Source organism: Agelaius phoeniceus, chromosome 1 (assembly GCF_051311805.1).
Source record: "Agelaius phoeniceus isolate bAgePho1 chromosome 1, bAgePho1.hap1, whole genome shotgun sequence".
In the NCBI taxonomy this organism is placed as follows: domain Eukaryota; kingdom Metazoa; phylum Chordata; class Aves; order Passeriformes; family Icteridae; genus Agelaius; species Agelaius phoeniceus.
The window spans coordinates 102,079,189-102,098,154 of record NC_135265.1 but is presented as its reverse complement, the minus strand read 5'-3'; the positions used below and the strand labels follow the sequence as shown (position 1 = coordinate 102,098,154).

At 39.2% G+C, this 18,966-nt stretch overlaps 1 protein-coding gene across 3 annotated transcripts in view; it reads right to left on the bottom strand.

Annotated features, from left to right (window-relative positions):
* PIEZO2 (piezo type mechanosensitive ion channel component 2) overlaps window positions 1–18,966 on the bottom strand; it is a 286,565-nt gene that overhangs the window by 42,201 nt on the left and 225,398 nt on the right. For all 3 annotated transcript variants that reach the window (XM_077184102.1, XM_054635188.2, XM_077184105.1), the window contains 6 exons: window positions 10,839–11,082; window positions 9,554–9,650; window positions 7,580–7,739; window positions 5,713–5,802; window positions 3,580–3,701; window positions 2,680–2,751 (listed from right to left, as the gene is read on the bottom strand). In XM_077184102.1, coding sequence (XP_077040217.1) covers window positions 2,680–2,751; window positions 3,580–3,701; window positions 5,713–5,802; window positions 7,580–7,739; window positions 9,554–9,650; window positions 10,839–11,082 — 785 coding nt within the window. The remainder of the gene's footprint in view (window positions 1–2,679; window positions 2,752–3,579; window positions 3,702–5,712; window positions 5,803–7,579; window positions 7,740–9,553; window positions 9,651–10,838; window positions 11,083–18,966) is intronic.

Genomic DNA, 18,966 nt, shown 5'->3' with positions numbered 1-18,966 from the left:
AGAGTAGCACTCAGTCAGACTTGGAATGCCTGATCTGGAAACAAATAAAACTACATTGATCTCCCTACACATTTTTTTAGGTTAAAGCATATCTGAGGGGACACTCCAATGTAGCAGTTCCATCCCTTTTACAGCTCAAGAGAGAGGTATGATTGAATAGCAATAATGCATTCTTGCACACATCAAAATGGAGCAAGTGGCGTGTCAGTCACCTACAAGGCTTCCTGAAGAGACCCAGTTCTACAGGTAACACAATTCATGGCCAGACTGGGCTTGGGAGACCCCTCTTGTACTGCAAAATGTGGCTTCCTCCTACTGAGAAAAGGGTTGTACAGACTTTTCGTGGGATGAGATGGAGGATGCAGAAGAAAGCATGATCCCATCATCTGCTTGTGCCCAGGGGGAAAGAGCTCCCCAGGACAGCTGCAGTCACCATCTTCTGCACTACATCAGACACAACTGTGTGACCGAGGAGAATCTGAGCATGTGGTCCTAACTCCTGCTCATCTTTGGGGGACTCCAAAAATAATCCACAAGCACAGGAGGAACCACACCACCCTACCAGGGAGATTGTGAGTGACTGTCAATGAGGAAACCCTCACTGATATTTTTATCTGTTCTACTCAGACTCAAATTCATGAATGTTTTAATTGCTACAATATACAAAATGAGGTCTCTTTCTGCACAATAAAATTATAGCAAGTGATATAAATATAACAATAAAAATCTAAATTTATAAAACTTCAAGCTTGAGTGACTTCAATGTTTGCATATATACACCCACAAACCCATTTACTGAGGTGAAGAATGGCGCTGAATGCTGCAGTTACAGTGGTGTTCCAAAAAGAATGAGTGGGAAATATCAGTCTATTCCCAGTCTGCCTGCCTGTAAACACCCACTGTCAGTGCCATGTTTCAATGAGTGTGGATGCAAGCCATGTGGCAGGAAACTGCTGGCTGTAGGGTCAGGGTCTGTGATGTTTCCCACAAGGTTTTGCATTATTGCAGTAAATAATTTCAAGAATGCTCAATATTTAAATACCAAAATGCAACTTGCCACCTAAGAACATTAAATAATGAGAAAAAAATAAGTAAAAGCCAAAGTCAATATCTCTCTGTGCAATTCTTCTTACTACAAAATCAGTGGTGAATAAACCAGAGACCATATCCCATTCCTTCAAAGTCATGATAACTTGTAATTCTATAGAAAGAACTCACAAATTATAGTTTTTATTTGTTTTTTCGTTGTTGTTCTAATGAAATTATGGGACAAGAATTTTATTCTCATAAGCCTTTTGAAAAGGATAGGTCTCTCTAAAGTGGCAGTGTGCCCTTTAGAAAAACAAAAATAGAGGCACAGTTTACTTGTGACTTGATAGAAATAAAGATCCCATGTTCTGGTAAACACTGCTGGCAAATATATGTCTGCTGAATTTATAAATAAATACATGTAGGTAAATGAAGCAGTATGTAAATGTGTAAAATTATGACTTGGAGTAGCTCTTAAGCTAAATGACCAAACAATTTAGACATTCATATTTTTAATGGCATGAAACTGATTGGGGGGGGGGGGGGGGGGGGGAGTTAGGTTGGATATCAGGAAGAAATTTTTCACCCAGAGAGTGGTTGGGCACTGGAGCAGGCTCTCCAGGGAAGTGGCCCCAGCATCAGCCGGTCAGAGTTCAAGAAGCATTTGGACAATGCTCTCAGCACATGGTGTGACTCTTGGGGATGGGCCTGTGCAGGGTCAGGAGCTGGACTGGATGATACTGATGGGTCCCTTCCAACTCAGCACATTCTGTGATCCTGTGTTTCTATGGTATAACTCTGATCAGTGCCCTACATTTAAGTACTTTTTTCACATCTTCAGAGGTTACTAAACAGTTCATGTCTGATTTCATTCAACAAACATCCAATTGAAGCACATTTAACTTGAGATTGCAGCCTACTCAGTTTTCCTCTTCTACCAAATCCATAACGTAGCAAAGAACTCTATCATATGACTGGGCTGGGATACGAACAAATTGCATCATAATGCACCAATTATATGAGTGACACATGCTAATAATTTCTTGTGCACAAGGGAAGACATATTTTTGCTCTCGGGTAAACACAAAAAAAATGGAAATAGCAAAACAAGTGGCATCAACCACACATTGAAGTGGCAAAAGAGCGATGGAGCTGAGCTGTACACAGCCTATTCTATGTCTTCCTGCCTTTCTGTGGTGCTCAGATTTCTATAGTTGATACTAAAATGACTGAAAAAAAGATGTATGATATGTGTATATGAAAAGGAAATGATGACTAATCTTAGAGTGCATTGGCAAACTTTCACAGTCACATTGTTAAATATATTGAGCTCTGCAGTATCGGGGAGTTGAAACCTTTGAGGTCAAGACAGATTCTTTTCAGCACATGTTTATCTGATGTGATATTTTTCTAAGAATGCTCAAAGTATCATGAGCTAGCTATGCTTCCAACACACAGAAGTTCAAAATATAGTGAAATTCTTTGAAGATTGGAAAGTAGAAATCACTTTTTGAAAAAAACCCCAAGCCTTCTATCAAGTCACAATCACAAAATCAGGCATAAAACAAACAGGCTATGGGAATGCCTTCATTCTGGTCAAGGATATAAGGGTTAAATCCACATATTTGTAAGAGGATTGAGAAAACCTACTGGAAGCATGATCAACCCAAGGCCGCCACCACAGCTTTTTTTTGCCCTTGGCTTTCTCTTTGTCTGCATCTCCTAAAATAAAATATGTTCAAATATTAATTTTACAAAATGAGAAACATATTTCTTACACTGATTAATAATTTTTAATTTCTCTCAAAAGAGCTAAAATTTCATGAGAACATCAGATGTCAGGTTTACTGAATACATTTAATATTAAAATAATTCAAAACCATGAACACTAAGCAGAAGTACTCTGATTTATGCAGTAGTTAAAACAGCATTCCACTCTAAAAAAGCTAAAAAGTTGGGTTTTGTGTTTTAAAGCATACTGTCACAGTTGACTGTAATTTAAAGAGGAAAAAAATTTCCCTCCTCTCAAATCCCCTTATATTTCAGGCTCCAAAAATTTTTAAATCCACTAACTGCTGATCCCAGGTCAATGCTGGAAATGTGGCACTAGATAGGTATGATTTTATCTGTGCCCATGATTTTAAATAACATTTAAAAGCACACAAAAATTTCAGTGACTGAAAAAAATCCAGAACAGCATCCAGAAAACATTGCTGGAAAAATGTTGGTGCTATCTATTTGTAAAACTGTGGTTTATAGATAATGACTTTTACCAAAACAAACCTCTGACTCTTTTCAGCTCTTTTCCAACAGCCTGAAGTTAACCAAAAGTATCCTCCAAGTGAACCACTTTCTCTAAACCTTGTTACAGTACATAACACAGTTTGGTTTTTTTTGGTTTTTTTTGTTTTTCCTGAATCCAGCCTGAAACTGATACTCAGCTAACAATGTTGTTATGCGCTGGCAGTTTCAAGAAAAATTTATCACTTGTCCAACTAGCAGTTCTATCAGATCCTTATGGAAATATGGTACAGGAGTAGCTAATGGTACCTTCATCATCTTCTTCAGAAGCCTTCCGAATCTCCGGCCCCTCTGAGGACTCCTGGTTCATGCTCAGCATCCTCTCTTTTCCCTTCTTGTATTTTTGCTGCCTGGCTTTGATGCGATCCATTCTAGCAAAAGGAAGAATCTCATTAGATTTACACCTTCACCCACCCTGGAAAACAAGCATTAAACACACACGGACACAAACACACACACACACAAACACACAAACACACGCACACATACTCTGCAACACTTCTAAGGGAAATATGCCTCACTGTCATTAGTCCTGCCCTTAAACAGAAGGAGTTACATTGCTCTGAAGGGGCTGGCTGGGAGGACCAAGCATAGATGTTTCCTCTGTTGGTCAGTGAGAGCTGGGTTTCCTGCTTTACTTTCTCCCACTCAACTCTGTTATTATCATTTAAAATTGCTTTTCCTGAAATTTGCAACTCTGAAACAGGGATTTGGTTGTTCCTGTACTGCTTGTACTACATCTTCACCCTTTAAGATGATTTGTCTCAATGGACATCAGTGACAAATGGTGTCCCTTGGGGGTCCAGTGCTATTTTTACTGTTTGGGGATGAAGTGGGATCAAGTGTACCTTCAGCAAGTTTGCAGATGACACCCAGCTGTGTGGTGGTGTCGGCACAGCTGAAGGATGGGATGTATTTTGCAGGGATCTGGACAAGCTCAAGAAGCTGGTGTACAGGAACCTCATGAAGCTGAGTAAGACCAAATTCAAGGTGCTGCACCTGGGTCAGGGAAGCTCCTGACATCAACACAGCCTGGGGGATGAACTGGTTGAGAGCAGCCCTGCTGAGAATGACCTGGGGGTGCTGACAGATGAGAGGCTGGACATGAGCCTCACTGGGCACTCCCAGCCTAGGAACCCAGCTGTGCCCCAGGCTGAATCCAAACCAGAGCAGGCAGGAGGGTGAGGAAGGGGATTCTGCCCCTCTGCTCTCATGAGACCCCACCCACCATGTTGCATCCAGCTCTGGGGTGCCCAGCACAGGAAAGACATGGACCTGTTGGAGAGAGTCCAGAGGAGGCCCAGAAAGGTGATTAGAAGATGAAGCACCTCTCCTACAAGGAAAGGTTGAGGCAATTAGGGTTGCTCAGCCTGAAGAAAAGGCTCTGGAGAGATCTTATTGCAGCCATTCAGTACTTGGAGAGAGCTTATAGGAAAGATGGGGCCAAGTATTTTTGCAGGGTCTGTTGTGAGGACAAAGGGCAATGGTTTTAAACTGAAGGAGGATTGCTTTAAATTGGCTATAAGGAAAATGCTTTTACAATGGGGGTGGCAAAACCCGGAACAGGTTTCCCAGAGATGTGGTGGATGCATATATATATATATAAATTCATTAAATACGTACATCCCCAGACATATAAATTCATTAAATGCATTCATCCCCAGACACATTCAAGGTCAGGCTGGATGGGGCTCTGAGCAAACTGATCTCTTTGAAGATGTCCCTGCTCATTACAGGGGGGTTGGACTAGGTGACCTTTAGATTTTCCCCTACAACTCAAATAATTCTATAATTATGTGATTCTATATAGGTAGAAAATATGGTCCCTGCAATCTTCCCATGATTCTTCCATTATACAGCGTGGAAGAAGCTGTCATGAGTGGTGGGCTTTGAAACTTGGTTAGGAATCAGTTAGGGCTTCCCATGCATCGTGTTGAAGAAGTTTTGAAACTTTTTTTTTTGCAACTTTCTGCAGTTACAAAAGAAATTGTTGGCTGTATGCAAGAGAAACCAAAGTGACTTATGGGCTGTATAAAGAGAAAGGGTCTCCAAGCCACTTGAATCGAATGCATATATTTTCAGTGAAGGTAAACATATATTTTGCACTTAAACACCACAGGAGGAACCACAAATAAAACAGAAAGAGCAGTCATGCAACAATTTTTTCCAGGAACACAGATAACAGATATACAGAACAAAATTCTAGTAATGGTAAAGCATTTCTATAAAAGAAAGTGGTGGATAAATACCAGAAGCCAGTATTTATATCAAAATCTCTATCAAAGAAAGTGCAAGATAAATACCAACAATCAGTTAAATATGTATATACATATGCATAGAAATATGCATATATATATATATATAAATGCATTAAATACATACTGTCTTTTCAGTTGATCCATTGATTTTTTTTCCTCTTCAATTCTTGCCTTTACAGCCTTGACAATTGTAGCCTGAAAAAGCTCAGCACCCCTACATCAGAAATGGGACAGAAAAAGAAAAAGGAGAGGACATGTTAAATGCTTCTAAGTTTTCCTTATGGCAACTAATCACAGAGAATTCTATGCTCCTTCTATACATGACCTTATCTGCATCAAACAAAACTAATCCAGGGCTTGAAAGAAACAATCAATTGCTCTAAAATAGTAACATCTTTACATGCAATCATTTCAAGATCTTGGGCCAAATGTTGTGAACCCTACTCAGCCTGTATGTTGCTCTAGCAGCTGCTCAAGAAATTCAGTTTCCAGTCCTCAAAACACAGAACACAAGTATGTTCAAGGATGAGGAAGGATTTCTTGCACATCCTCAGGATTTCTTTATAGTTATTTCAGCTTTATAATCACCTCAATCCCCTGCCTCAGTCCTCCTGGAAGTTGTGAGCAAGGTCCAGCTTTATCTAGGACCATGGTAAGCATATATTCAGCTTCACTTTTACCCTCTGAAAACTATGGTGCTTTCAATCTGACAATAACAAACCCTGGAGCAAGTTTCTGATGTGCCAAGAGAATCTGGCTTTCCACCCCATTACATTAGATATTTAATTGGTTCATTGATTTGAATGTTATGACCATTCTTCCTAATTCACACATGTAGTTTTAAGGCTCTTAAAAGAGTCTTAAAGTCTCTCTCAAAGAAGTAACCTAGATCTAAAGTCTTTCTTTTGTCAGGGATTCAGTAAGAAAAGCTATAATTTTAGAAGTCTACTCTTTCATTCTGGATGCACATTTCCCTATATAGGACGTATTTTGATACTCATGATTTTGCTTTATGCTGTTTTCACTGTGAACCCAGCACACCAAAAGAGGTACAAAAAGAGTACAAAAAATGCTATTATCCAGCATAATTTGGCATCAGCACTGAAATTCACTTCAGAACAAAAGCCTAATGCAATGTGGGGTGGAGATGCAGCTCTTTTTGTAGCTCTCCTTACAGGGCTGAATTTTGTTTATTACAGGGAGCTAAACATGTCCCCTTCTTAAAATGATCCCTGGAAGAAGAAGAAGATAAAAACTACTTCATTTCATTACATACAAGCGAAATTTTTCCTGAAATACAGTCAGAAATCAATGTCTGTATGTCTTTTGAGGAAAAAAAAAAAGCCACAATACATTTATTCCAATATTAACAAAAAAATTCTTGGAAACCCTTTGGAAATTAATAACATTATTTCATTCCTCATCTGCCTTCATATCATAAACCAGAAGAATGTTTGTGCAAGTGATGGCTATGAGTTAATGCTTGTGGTGTAACAGGCCAATGAGGTTAACACTTCCTTGCCAATCCTGGTCAGTGTTCAGTGATGTGACACCTCCCAAAAGTGCTCCCTTTTCCTCTCAAGCCAGACATAAGAACTTTCCCATCTTCCTCATCCTTTCTCCTTCTTGAGATGGGATTTCTAACAACAATTGTCTCAAGCTCTGACAGCAGAATATTTTCTTTCCAAGACTTAGAAACTCTGTAATTCTCTCTCATGCATATCCATGTTGAGAGAATGCTGCAACACATTTTCAGAGCTTTTAACAGGAGCAGCAGATGGCATTTGGTAGAAAGAATTGTTTAATTCCTATTAGATTCTCAATTAATTTGTTTTCTTGTGTCAAAGCTGGGTTTGCAGTTATGAATTTAGCATGGATTGTTTAAATCAATGTTAGAGGACTGTTTTGGTACTGCCTATCATAAAAACTAATTACTGCCACTATAAGAGATTTGAGCTGTTTAATTTAATTTCTTTTAAATTTTCTGTTACCTTGATGCTAATATCTGAGAGGCTTTTATATCTGCAACCACATGAAGGAAGTAGTAACTCATGAAGACTCTTCTTTGCAGCAACAGGAAAGCAAAACATATACTGTCCCAAATGATTCCTGCTTCACCACTGGGCAGTTTACAATCTGGATTGCTCGTTGCTGGAAAAAGACACCATCAGTGTTAAAAATTCTTTCATAATGTTTAATGAATTAAATAATTCTAGCCTTTAAAATTATTTGAATTATTTTAGATTTTCCTAAAGAAAATTGTCATGCATTTCCATTTGAGGTGTACCATAATTTGTTTTACAACAAACTGAAAAGCTTCCAACAATGTGATGTCCCATGTGCCACTGTCCCACAAGTAAGAATATCACAGAAGTGAACCATTTGCATATAAATTCACCCTACTTTAGTAAGTACTCAAAAAAAAAAAAAGAATGGAAAAGGCACATTTTTTGTTACACTGAATTATTTGATTTCAGTGTTTCCTGAAATGGCATATATCAGTTTTTTGTCCTATTCTCTTCAAAGTGACTTTTTCTCTCATTTTTTAATTAAGAATGCTATCAACAGGAGAAATAAATAGTTTATTTTTGTCAAAATGACTTTTTGACTGCCACCACTGATTATTTTTATTTTTCCTCTCCACAACTCAGTTCAATGCTCCTTTCCATTGCATAAGAGAAGAAATATTTGAAACCACAAAACTGCTTCCTTTGGGGTAGGACACAGGCAGAGAGGAAAACCCATTCTTCCTACCCCTAGATTTTGGCTTGGGCTATTTCTTTCTTCCTTTATTCTCTGTAAGACAGTTCTCTTGGGGATATTAAAAAATTAAAACTGGGTTTTGTGGACCTGGACTATAAACTCCATGGCCTATGCTGCCCTATAGAAGGCAGTAGAAGGACTTCAGGGACAGGCTCTGGCTCGAAGCTGGCTTTTCAAGCAAGCAAGCCAAACTAATAGCTCTGAAAGGTCAAACTCCAAGAGCTTCAAAGACTGCTGTGTCCAAACTCAAACTGGGTGGGAGTTTGAAAACCTGTGCCTAAGTTTCTGTTGCTGCCCAAAATGTTTTGGATAACACAAGAATTCCTGGGCACCTCTCATTCTGTGAATTTGTGTCTTCCTATTTACTTTCTTTTGCCCTGTTCCACACTTACCTATTGGGATCAATCATGACTACAGGAATTCAGAACTTTGCTGCAGACTCACTAGGCTGAAACCGCTCTTTAAATTCAGGAATAAAACAAACCAAACCCAAAAACACACCAAAAAAAAAACCCTTCAAGTGTTCTTAAACTGTTAATCCAGGGTGTCAGGACAAAGTGGAGACAAATTAGTAGCTCACTGAGATGTGAAGGGTTTTGCTCTCCATACTTCATTCTTCCCTTCTCTCACCTCCATCCACAGACATTATCCACTCCATTCCTTTTATCACCACATGAGAATAATCACAAGGAAAAAAATTGCCTAAACTCTTAATGCATACAGAAACTATTACTTTCATGCCATTTCAGTGAGCTGAAGTGGTTTCTCCTTTGAACCACTGAACCCTGGTACACAGGGAGGAGTGGGAGCCCACACTGCACACGGGGAGTGCAGCAGGGAAAAGGTGCCCTGTCCATGCAGTGATGGTGAGCTGACCTTTTAGCTCAAGATGTACAGTAAACCAGGGTATCACATCACCTGCATTTATGGGAAAATGTGTCAAGTGCCAATATCTGTGAATTGTTCATTTACAGCAAACGCTGGCTGTGGGTGGATGTATGGGGTGGGTGGCAGTTTTCTCTGTATAGGTGTCCCCCTTGTTTCTGTGAAATGTTTTCAATATTCTGCGTTGCTAATCAATATAAGTCCACGATTTTTCAAAAGGTAATACATCAAGGGATGGCACAACTTAAATATGGTAGAAGATTTTAAGGTGATTCTTTTTTTATAGAAAATCATGGAGAAAAATATGCTGTACTTACGAATATGGTAGCCTTTAACTGTACAAGCCAGGCTAAATGCCTGAATCACCCAGCAGCTCTTCTGAATTAATGATTCAATGTAGCCACATGCCCCTATCTGCAAGTAAAAGACAGTTTTTTATAACAAGACATAGCAGTAATAAGGATAAGAAAAATTACATCTTTTTACATTACATGAGAAATAATACAGCCAAGGGCAGTTAAATTATTCTCATTACTAAAAGAGCTTGGAAAAAAGAGTGGCTTTACCAGTGACACACAAACTAGTCTTAGACAGAATTTGAATTTTTGATTATTAGTGAGACAGGAGGTATGTGGGGCTTGTTTGAGTTTTTGCACAGAAAGGGACACATCTGGCATACAATGCAATGTGACAACTAAGCAACTTTTATAAATCACTGACTTATTCTTGCAAACATACATGGACAATTTTAAGACACATGTAGCTCCACTGAATTCCCAAGCATAAAATGAAGCACATATGTAAGCATTCAGAACATTTGCAAATTCAAACCACCCATAAATCAATTTTATTTCAGTGTAGTGACTTAAATAAATGTAAAAAGAAAAATGTCTGTTCTTTGCAGTCCAGCACTAAAACTGTTCAAAGCTAAAAAGCAACTGCCAGGAATAAATCCAAATTTATCTTTCAAAAAGATTGAAATTACTGGCTTGTCTTAATCACCTGTCAGTACCACTGCAAGAATAAATATAAAAGAGTTAATTAATCCAAGAAAAATCTTTCATATTTTGCAGAAGAATTTGACATTTAATTATCAAATACATCTGTTTCCACCTGAACTTCACACTAGTTCTAAAGGAAACAGGAATGGAGTTTGTAACTTTGTACTCAACTTCACTAATTACATCACATCACACAACTGCATCTCATACTAGTTTGAAAATTCTTTATTTAAATAAATTGTCCAATTAAATGTGCACTACTTATCAACAGTACGACTAATTTGCACTTCTTACTCATTTTTCACTCCACTTTTCATGAGACTTCTAAGGAGAGACTTCATTAGGCAAAGAAACCAGAACCTGGCCCTTAGAAAGTAGCTCGTGAGCTTTTACAAAGCCTGACTGAGCACAAGGGTGCACATTTCCCTATGATGGATATGCACTGCCATTCCCTAGCAGTGCTGAACTGAAATGGAGACTGCTTTGGGCTTGCAGAAGGCTGTGGTCCCAAAAAAGGACTTTTAATGACTGCTCAGCGCACTGTGCACACTGCCAATGAAACAGAAGTGCTGAAGGCAGAGGAAAGGCATCGGCTCCCTACCGACAGGATGTTCTTCATGGTGATCACGAAGACATTGTAGGCAATCAGCCAGTCCCAGTAACGCAGAATGCTCCTGATGGGCTTCAGCAACAGGTCTCCACCAAAGAGAAGGAAATAGAAACAGGCCACCAAGTAGCCCATACAGAATATGCTGATCCTTGTGGTTCCCGTGATGAAGATTATGGTAAGCACAAACCAGAAGAGGTAACTAAATATTATCACCTTATACATGTCTAAGTAGGACCTAGAAGTAAAATAAGGAGAAAAAGTTACCATTTTTTTTCTGAGGGCAATGCTATCTTTCCTCTTTCTGCACCACTGGCTGACACTTGTGCCATGGTCTTCTGGGCATTCTCACACTTCAATATTTGTGCAGGCACTGACCACTAACACCACAGTCAGGGGGGTTGGTTCATGCACAGGTATGCCTGGGTCACACATTTCACTCCAGCTCCTCCCTGTGCATGAGCACCTTGCTACACCTGGTCAGGGTGCTGTGCTGTGCTTGCTGCAGGATCAAGCCTTGCACCATGGAAGGGAGGACATCCCGTTCTCACCAAAATTCATGGGAGAGGGATATTATCTGCAATGCCATATATGAGATCTAAAGGCTGTCTGAGATTATCTTTCAAGAAGTCTGAGAAATAGTATAGCAAATCTATTTTAAAAAGCCAATTATAGTACACCCCTGCAAGCAATTCCATATTTATTGATGACTCCTAGGGAATTCAGCCTGGTCAAAAGACTAGTTTTCATAAAAAGCTGCTAAATATATTTCTCTAACAGAGATCAACTGCAAAAGTTTTGAGGGGGAAAAAAGTTTCTACAGAACAGAAATGTGATAGAATTTACTGAAACATTTACCAGGAAGCTCTGAGAGAGAGCTATCTGAAATCAGCCTGGCCCACAGTGGGAAAGAGAGAGAAACAATTTGGTGTTTTCAGATTCCTTAAAATGTTGACTTAATATTGACTCAGTGAGCTTTCAAACAAGAATGTCTGCCAAAGACAATACCAAATACTACATATAGCTAAACACTGCAAAACCAACTAATTCTTAATTTCTTCCCATTTATAATGTTTTGATTCCAAATCTAACTGTGTTTTCAGAGTCTGTTCACCCAGGCTGCATTTGTCAGGAAACCAGGCAGGGAGACAGAGCTACAGGAGTGCACATACACCTGAGCCAAACCATGTAAGGAGCAAATGAACTAAATGCAGTGTATGAAGCCACATAAAAAGGCTCCTGCTGCTTGATGTTCTCAGGCTCAGAACTTTCTAGGAGTATGTATTTATAGTCTTACATTTATAGGCCTGTATTACACATTTTACCAGAGAGGCATTTAATGAAAGGTAAAAAGAAAGCTCCTTTATGTTTATTTCCCGCAAATATTTAAGAAATTTGTCATCTACTGCCTATGAAATCTAAAAATATCATGACTTTGGAGATGTTACTGGGTTCTGGGTGATAAAAAATTAACAAAGAATCAATATGTGCTGGGACAATAAAGAAGACATCAGTCAAAGAGGTCTTCATTAACTTGATGTGCATTAGAAATGGTGCTCTCATTGTTTCTCCAGAAAATAATATTCTGTTTGATATTCCTTTAATAATAATTATTGGTGTGTGGGATGACTAGGAAGAGATCACTTTCCTGACACTGCTCTATTTCAAAAGGCTTGTCCTTTGCTACCAACAAAATGCATCAGCATATTTTGAGAAAAGCCCAAAATGGAATCAAATTGATCCAAAACACAGCAATGTCTTAATACTCATCAATAAAAATGAACTCTGACTCTTTGAGACAAACGTGACTGTCTCAATCCAAACTTCCCAACATATACATGTGGCATTTGCTTGGGTCATAATCAGCAGCAGGTATCACTTAGAGTAAAACTTCTGTAAATTAGAGAGAATATGAAAAGGAAGACAATAATCTAACTACATTTTCACTATAATGGTAGCCATTTGCTACATTTTAGCAGTCATCTAAAATATTAAATATACCTTTTCTTCTTATATCCAAAATATGCATTAAATATAATAGCCTTGGGCATCTCTAAACCAACCAAACAACAAGACTGCATGTAGTGGAAGAATTCTTAGAAGGGAGAAGGCACTACAACGGTGTCAAGTGGCAAATGATACAGTCCTTAAAGATGGAAAGCAATCTGACTTTTATAACTCTGCAGTTACAAGCAAATGCAACAATAAAAATGGTTCCCAAGAATAAATCTTGGAGTGGACATCTCACAGATGGTGTTCAAATAAGTCAGCCATAGCACACCTAAACAATGAAGACCACCAACCATCCAAGGTACTTCTGTGCTATCCCAAGAGGGTGGCCACATTGAACACAATGGAGAGAACCACTCAAGTTGTTTCAGGTAGAAAATCATGTTTCTTTCAGTTACAATATGCAAAATCTTGTCTGTTACAGCATAGGGTCATGCATACCCCTAATTTTCACTAATTGGTATGGATAGGTTAAGGGCTGTAAAAGCAGGAACAAAGACATGTCTTGGTGGGGAGATCTCTACATGTTATCTCTCAAATCATTTGACATGTTCTCATACATAAATCTTTAAATTCTGTCTCAAAGGCCAGAACATTAGGAAGCGAGGAGTTTCGGATCCTTGCTCTGGGATCATAATGCAACAGTGGGAGGCTGAAGGACAAAGACCCCCCAACAGTTAAAAAGACCCTACACAAATCCTTGAGGACAGTTGAGGTGTTCACCCTCTGTTTAAAAGCTTTTACACAGACAGAAGAAAATGCTAAATCTTCAATAGCATATACTGTGATTTTATGCTTTCACTGCAGACCACATAGATTGTTAGTTTATTGTCATGTAAATCTTCCAAACTCCCATTTTCTAAGTGTTTTTTAAATCTCCCTTCATTCACCAAGAGCAAAAGGCCACCCTCAGGATGTGATATTTAACAACACACCTTAGAAATCTGCACAGCTGGTTCCCAAGGGGACAGTCCCACCCCTGGTCATCCCTTCAGCTCTGCATTTCAGCCTCTCTTTTGTCTTTGGCTCTTCAAAATGGTTTCAAGAAAAGAATTTACAAAAGCTTATTTACTTTGAGGGAGGACAGAAGGAATGGATACTTTTCTGCCCAATTAGGCTCCGAGCTCACTCAGTGCTGGTGTGATGAATGCAGAAAGGTGGGAGGGTGCAGTGGGAGGCTAAGAACACAGACACACATATGAGTAAGATTAGCCACTACACCAGTGCACCAAAAGCATCCAACTATGGCTTTGACTACAGCATGACAGCCTCTGAATGAGAAATTACACAGAAGAAACATGAAAGATTAATGAGAAATAAAACCCACTGATTTTCCAACCATGTCTTTAGTAGAACCCACTAATACTCTGGATAACATTTTGGAAAAAATTACTGTATCAATTTGCTCAAAACCAAGGAGGACAAAGTCTGAAGTTCATTCCACACATCCATCAAAGCTATTTTAACTTCAGATGGCTCTCTATATCAAATTATCTGCTTTTATTTTCTAAAGTTTTATTGGTCTTACCATGATTGTTTCAATATTTTATTTCCACAGGAATTAATTTTTAACTGTAACATAATGCAGCCTGTTGCAGAGAGATTGCTCTAGGTGTAGTTGTTTTCCTGGCATGCTACATGATGTGTTTGGCTATAACCAGCCTAGTGTCTAGACCTCTGCCTGCAGGCACCAAGAGGTGCTGATGCTGCAGCCAATAATCCCTTTCAGGAAAGGTATTTGTCCTCAGCCAAATGTCCTGCCTTGAAATTTAGGGGAAAAACACACTTCTGCTTACACACTGGTGAAAGTCTCTTTTGGTGATGAATGCAGCTCAAGGATTCTTCATGTTGGAGGAGCTGCTGTTGTGTAGTTTCACTGTTTTTCCCTAGTAGCCCCCTGCTTTGAGCATGATACCCACTTTCATATAATCCCAAGCCTCCTCCAGTAGCCTTCCTCTGATGACATACTGTCCCTACACATATGTGTTCAATAAGCTTCACCTACTCCCAAATTTCTTCTTTCTTCCATATCTCCTGTTCCTCACACTCTTAGCAGCCTGTGTGACCCTACATCAGAGCTTATTTCCCCTCCTAATCTCAACATTGCTAATGTTCCCAACCCAGCTTCCATCATCAAACCCTCCCCCTGGAGCTCTATTTCAGCTTTCAGAAGGGAGTTTTGTTGATTTTCCCTCTGCCAATAGCAGCATCTAATCTTCTGAGAATTACTTCCCTTATTTCAATGGACTTAAAATCTAGTGTTGTGGATCCCATAGGTCTTTGTTCCTATTACTTTTGTTAAACCCTCTCAAGGAACTGATATTCTTTTACGATTACTTTCTTACCAATGAAGTCCTTCCTTCATGCTTGTATCCACCTTAAAAATACCCAAATTCACAACTGTGTTATTTGTTGAAGCTCATTTTTTTAGCAACAGAATGTTTATCTGCTTTAAATATGACAGGAAGCCTGTAATGTTCATTTGCAAGTCCTATCTCACTAACCTAAGTTGGAACACAGCTCCAAAACTGGCATTACAGCTGCCTTTCTGACACTTTACCTGACTCCCCTCATGATGGTTCCCAGAGTCCAGGTATTAAAGAAGACAGTTTAATGACTGTTTCTGCTTCTAAGTGGAAAAAAGCAGATTACAATCCCAAGCTTTTTTCCCCCTTGAAAATGTCTAAGAGAATGTCTGAAAACTGCTTGGGAACTGAAATGAGAATTTTCCAGCATTAGAGACTGTGGGAAAGGATTATCCTCAGTGAGGTTGCTTTAAATCCTGTGTCATTCTAAAAGTTCCTATTTCTATTCTTTGTTCTTATTTCTGTTTCAAAGTCCTTTGGATGTGCACTCCTTTGGGGTCAAGCACATATCCCCTGGGAAATCTGGGGGTGGAAAGACAGGAAAATTTCAGGAAATCTCTTACTTAGACTATTTATCAATGTTGAACTCAAGTATTTCTCCAGAGAGAAGAAAATGAAGCATTTTGGAAATATGTTCCTCTTCTGCCATTGTTTATGTTGCAGCTAAAAGCTTTTTATCCATGTCTACTAGAACAGTGACCAAGTAGTATCTTCTCAAGCAAAGTGACACTTCAGAAAGGGTGCCTTGGTCTGCAGCTGCCATTATTTTACATAGCAGTAAATACACATCAGGCTTCTCAGAAAACACAAGAATACCAAGCATAACTTTTGAAATTTTTTTTTTTCTTCTGCTTCTTAATTTATTCATAACCAGGTTGTCTTCTCTTACTGTTTGGCTCTTTCCGACTGACTTTTGGAGAAATGCCATTATTAATTTCACTTGCTTGGATAAGGTTTGAAGCAAGTTCTTGTCCATACTACTAAATGTTTAGACCGTTCTCAAACTTCTCTTGAAAAGCATAAGAAATGTTTTTAGACAAAGCCCTTTCAGTTCCAAATTGTCTTGGATGGAGGCCATATACACACATTTACTTCTGAGGTAGATCTTCAGTGGATTACCCAGAGCTTGAGAGTCCTTCTTTTAAAGATTTATAACTCCTAATAAAATATTCAGTCACCTTAAGGTACTGTCATCTATCGGCCTATCTACTGGTGCTTCTTTGAAGCAAATTAAGCACTTAGGATTGCATATATGCAGTACAAACTCTCAAAAATAATGTAATCTAAAGCCTGGGATAATCTATATTGTAGTGAAAGCACTGAAAGAGACACTTAAGAGCTCAAAAAGAAAGGTAAGATACCTTGAGGAACACAAGAACTATTATGCAGTTCCCACTAAAAGAAGGTCTGTTTATACTTAGGGACATCATCCTACATGTTCCCATTACACATTCATGCAGCTAACACTACAAAAAAACCCCACAAAGATAAAAAAGAGAAGTTATAGCTTAAAATGCGGTGGAAGGAAGACCTGTAAAACTACAGATGAGTGAGCCTTCCCTTTGTGTTTGGGAATATCACGGAGTAGGTCTTCATGGAAGCAATGTTAAGGCATATGCAAGACAAGAAGGTGATCCTAGCATGGCTTTACTAAAGGAAAGTTGTACCTGTCCACTCTGGTGGCTTTTTTATGATGGAATGACTGCAACACTCTATAAGGTCAACAGATAGAGAAATGTAATCTACCTGGACTTTTGTTAAACCTTCAAGATGGTCCTACACAACATCCTTGACTTTCTAGACTGCAGTGATATGGATTTGACAAATGGACTATTCAATGGATAGAGAACTGGCTGAATGGATGCAGCAAGAGAGTTGGGGACAATGGCTCTATGTCCAGGTGGAGGCAGGTAACAAGTGGTGTCTCTCAGGACTCTGTCCTGGGACAGGTGCTCCTCAATATCTTCCTCAGTGCCACAGAGAGTGGGAATAAGTGCACCCTCAGCAGGTTTGCAGATGGCACCAAGTTGAATGATTCAGTTGGCACAACAGAAGAATGGGATGCCATCCAGAGGGATCTGGAAAAGTTTGAGAAGTGGGCCCATATGAACCTCATAAAGTTGAACAAGTCCAAGTGCAATGTCCTGCATCTGAGACAGGGAAATCCCACATATGAGCACAGACTGGGAGAGAAATCCATTGACAGCAGCCGTGATGAGAAGGACTTGGGGGTTCTCATGGATGAAAAGCTGGACATGAGCTGACAATTTGCACTCACATCCCAGAAAGCCAGCTGCATCCTGGGTTACCTCAAAAGAGGTCAAGGGAGGTGATTCTCCCACTCTACTTTGCCCTTGTGAGATACCATCTGGAGTATTGTGTTCAGGTCTGGGGTCCTCAGTCTGTTAGAGTGAGCCCAGAGGAGGTCCAAGAACCTGGCCAGAGCACCTCTTCTATAAGGAAAGGCTGAGAGAGTTGGGGTTGTTCAGCCTGGAGAAGAGAAATCTCTGGTGAGACCACATTACGTTCTTCTAGTAATTAAAGGTGTCCTATAAAAAAAGGAGAGAAGTGTTTACACAGGGATACAGAGATAAGACAAGGGGAAGGGTTTTAAACTAGAAGAGGAGAGATTTAGATTAGATATTAGGAAGAAATTCTTTACTCAGAGTGTAATGAGGCACTGGAACAGGTCACCTGGAGTTGTGGATGCCCAACCTGGTCTAGTGGAAGATGGCACTACTCTTGCTAGCAAGGTTGGAATTAGATGATCTTCCTTTGAAATGGAAGGTCCCTTCTATTTCAATACAAACCAGTCTATGAGTCCATGAGTCCCTGCCCAAATATCTACAAGAAAAGATATTATAAACAGGAATATCTTTTGTTCCTGAATGTGTTAATTTAATGGGCTTTCTAGTAATTAATGATTCATTTTTCAAACAAAATATCCCTGTTCTTTTCTCTTTCTCTGCCTTGTTTTCCTTCTTCTCCTTATTCACACAACATAAAACTGTTACATGAAATGGTTTCACAGATTTTTGACATTTAGGAGGAAAAAATATAAAGTGATCACAGTTTATTTGTACAGCTCACCTCCACTAATGGGCTTTTTGATTTTCTGGAGCTTTTTGTACTCTCAATCAGTAACATTACCTACTTCCTAATACATGCAGCAAACTCCCAATTAAATGGTTCCATTTTGTTAATCACCTCTCCACACATCTCCTTGGTCAGCACACACCCAGCAGTGTGTCTGAGTGGATGTCCTGCCACCCAAGCTTCAAGTTGATGCATCCCATGCACATGAACCAAACCACAGAAATTAACCCAAAGGATTGTGGAGAGGCAGAAGGCCAGTTCAGCTTGAACTTTGCTTTCCTGACTCTGATTAGCACCCAAAATCTTCAAATATCCTCTGTGTTTCAAATTTTCATGTTTGTCCATTTGGGTATATCTTATACGGATGTTTAGAATTACCTATCAGATTCCAGAAAACATTGAAAAGATCCCAAAAGAAGCTGTTTAAAAAACAGCAGTTTTCTTGTCTTTTTCTCTTCTAAAGACAGCTTTAGAACACATTCCCATCAGTAACAAGTTTTCTGGAGGAAAATTCAATCTTTCTGTCAGAAACCAGTGATGGTTTTTACCAGTGACTAAACATACCAGTGTGCCCAATGCAATTGCTGCGTCATCCTTTGCTAAGATGGACACAACTGCAGTGGCAAGAGAAAAACTCAGGCAATCTCCAC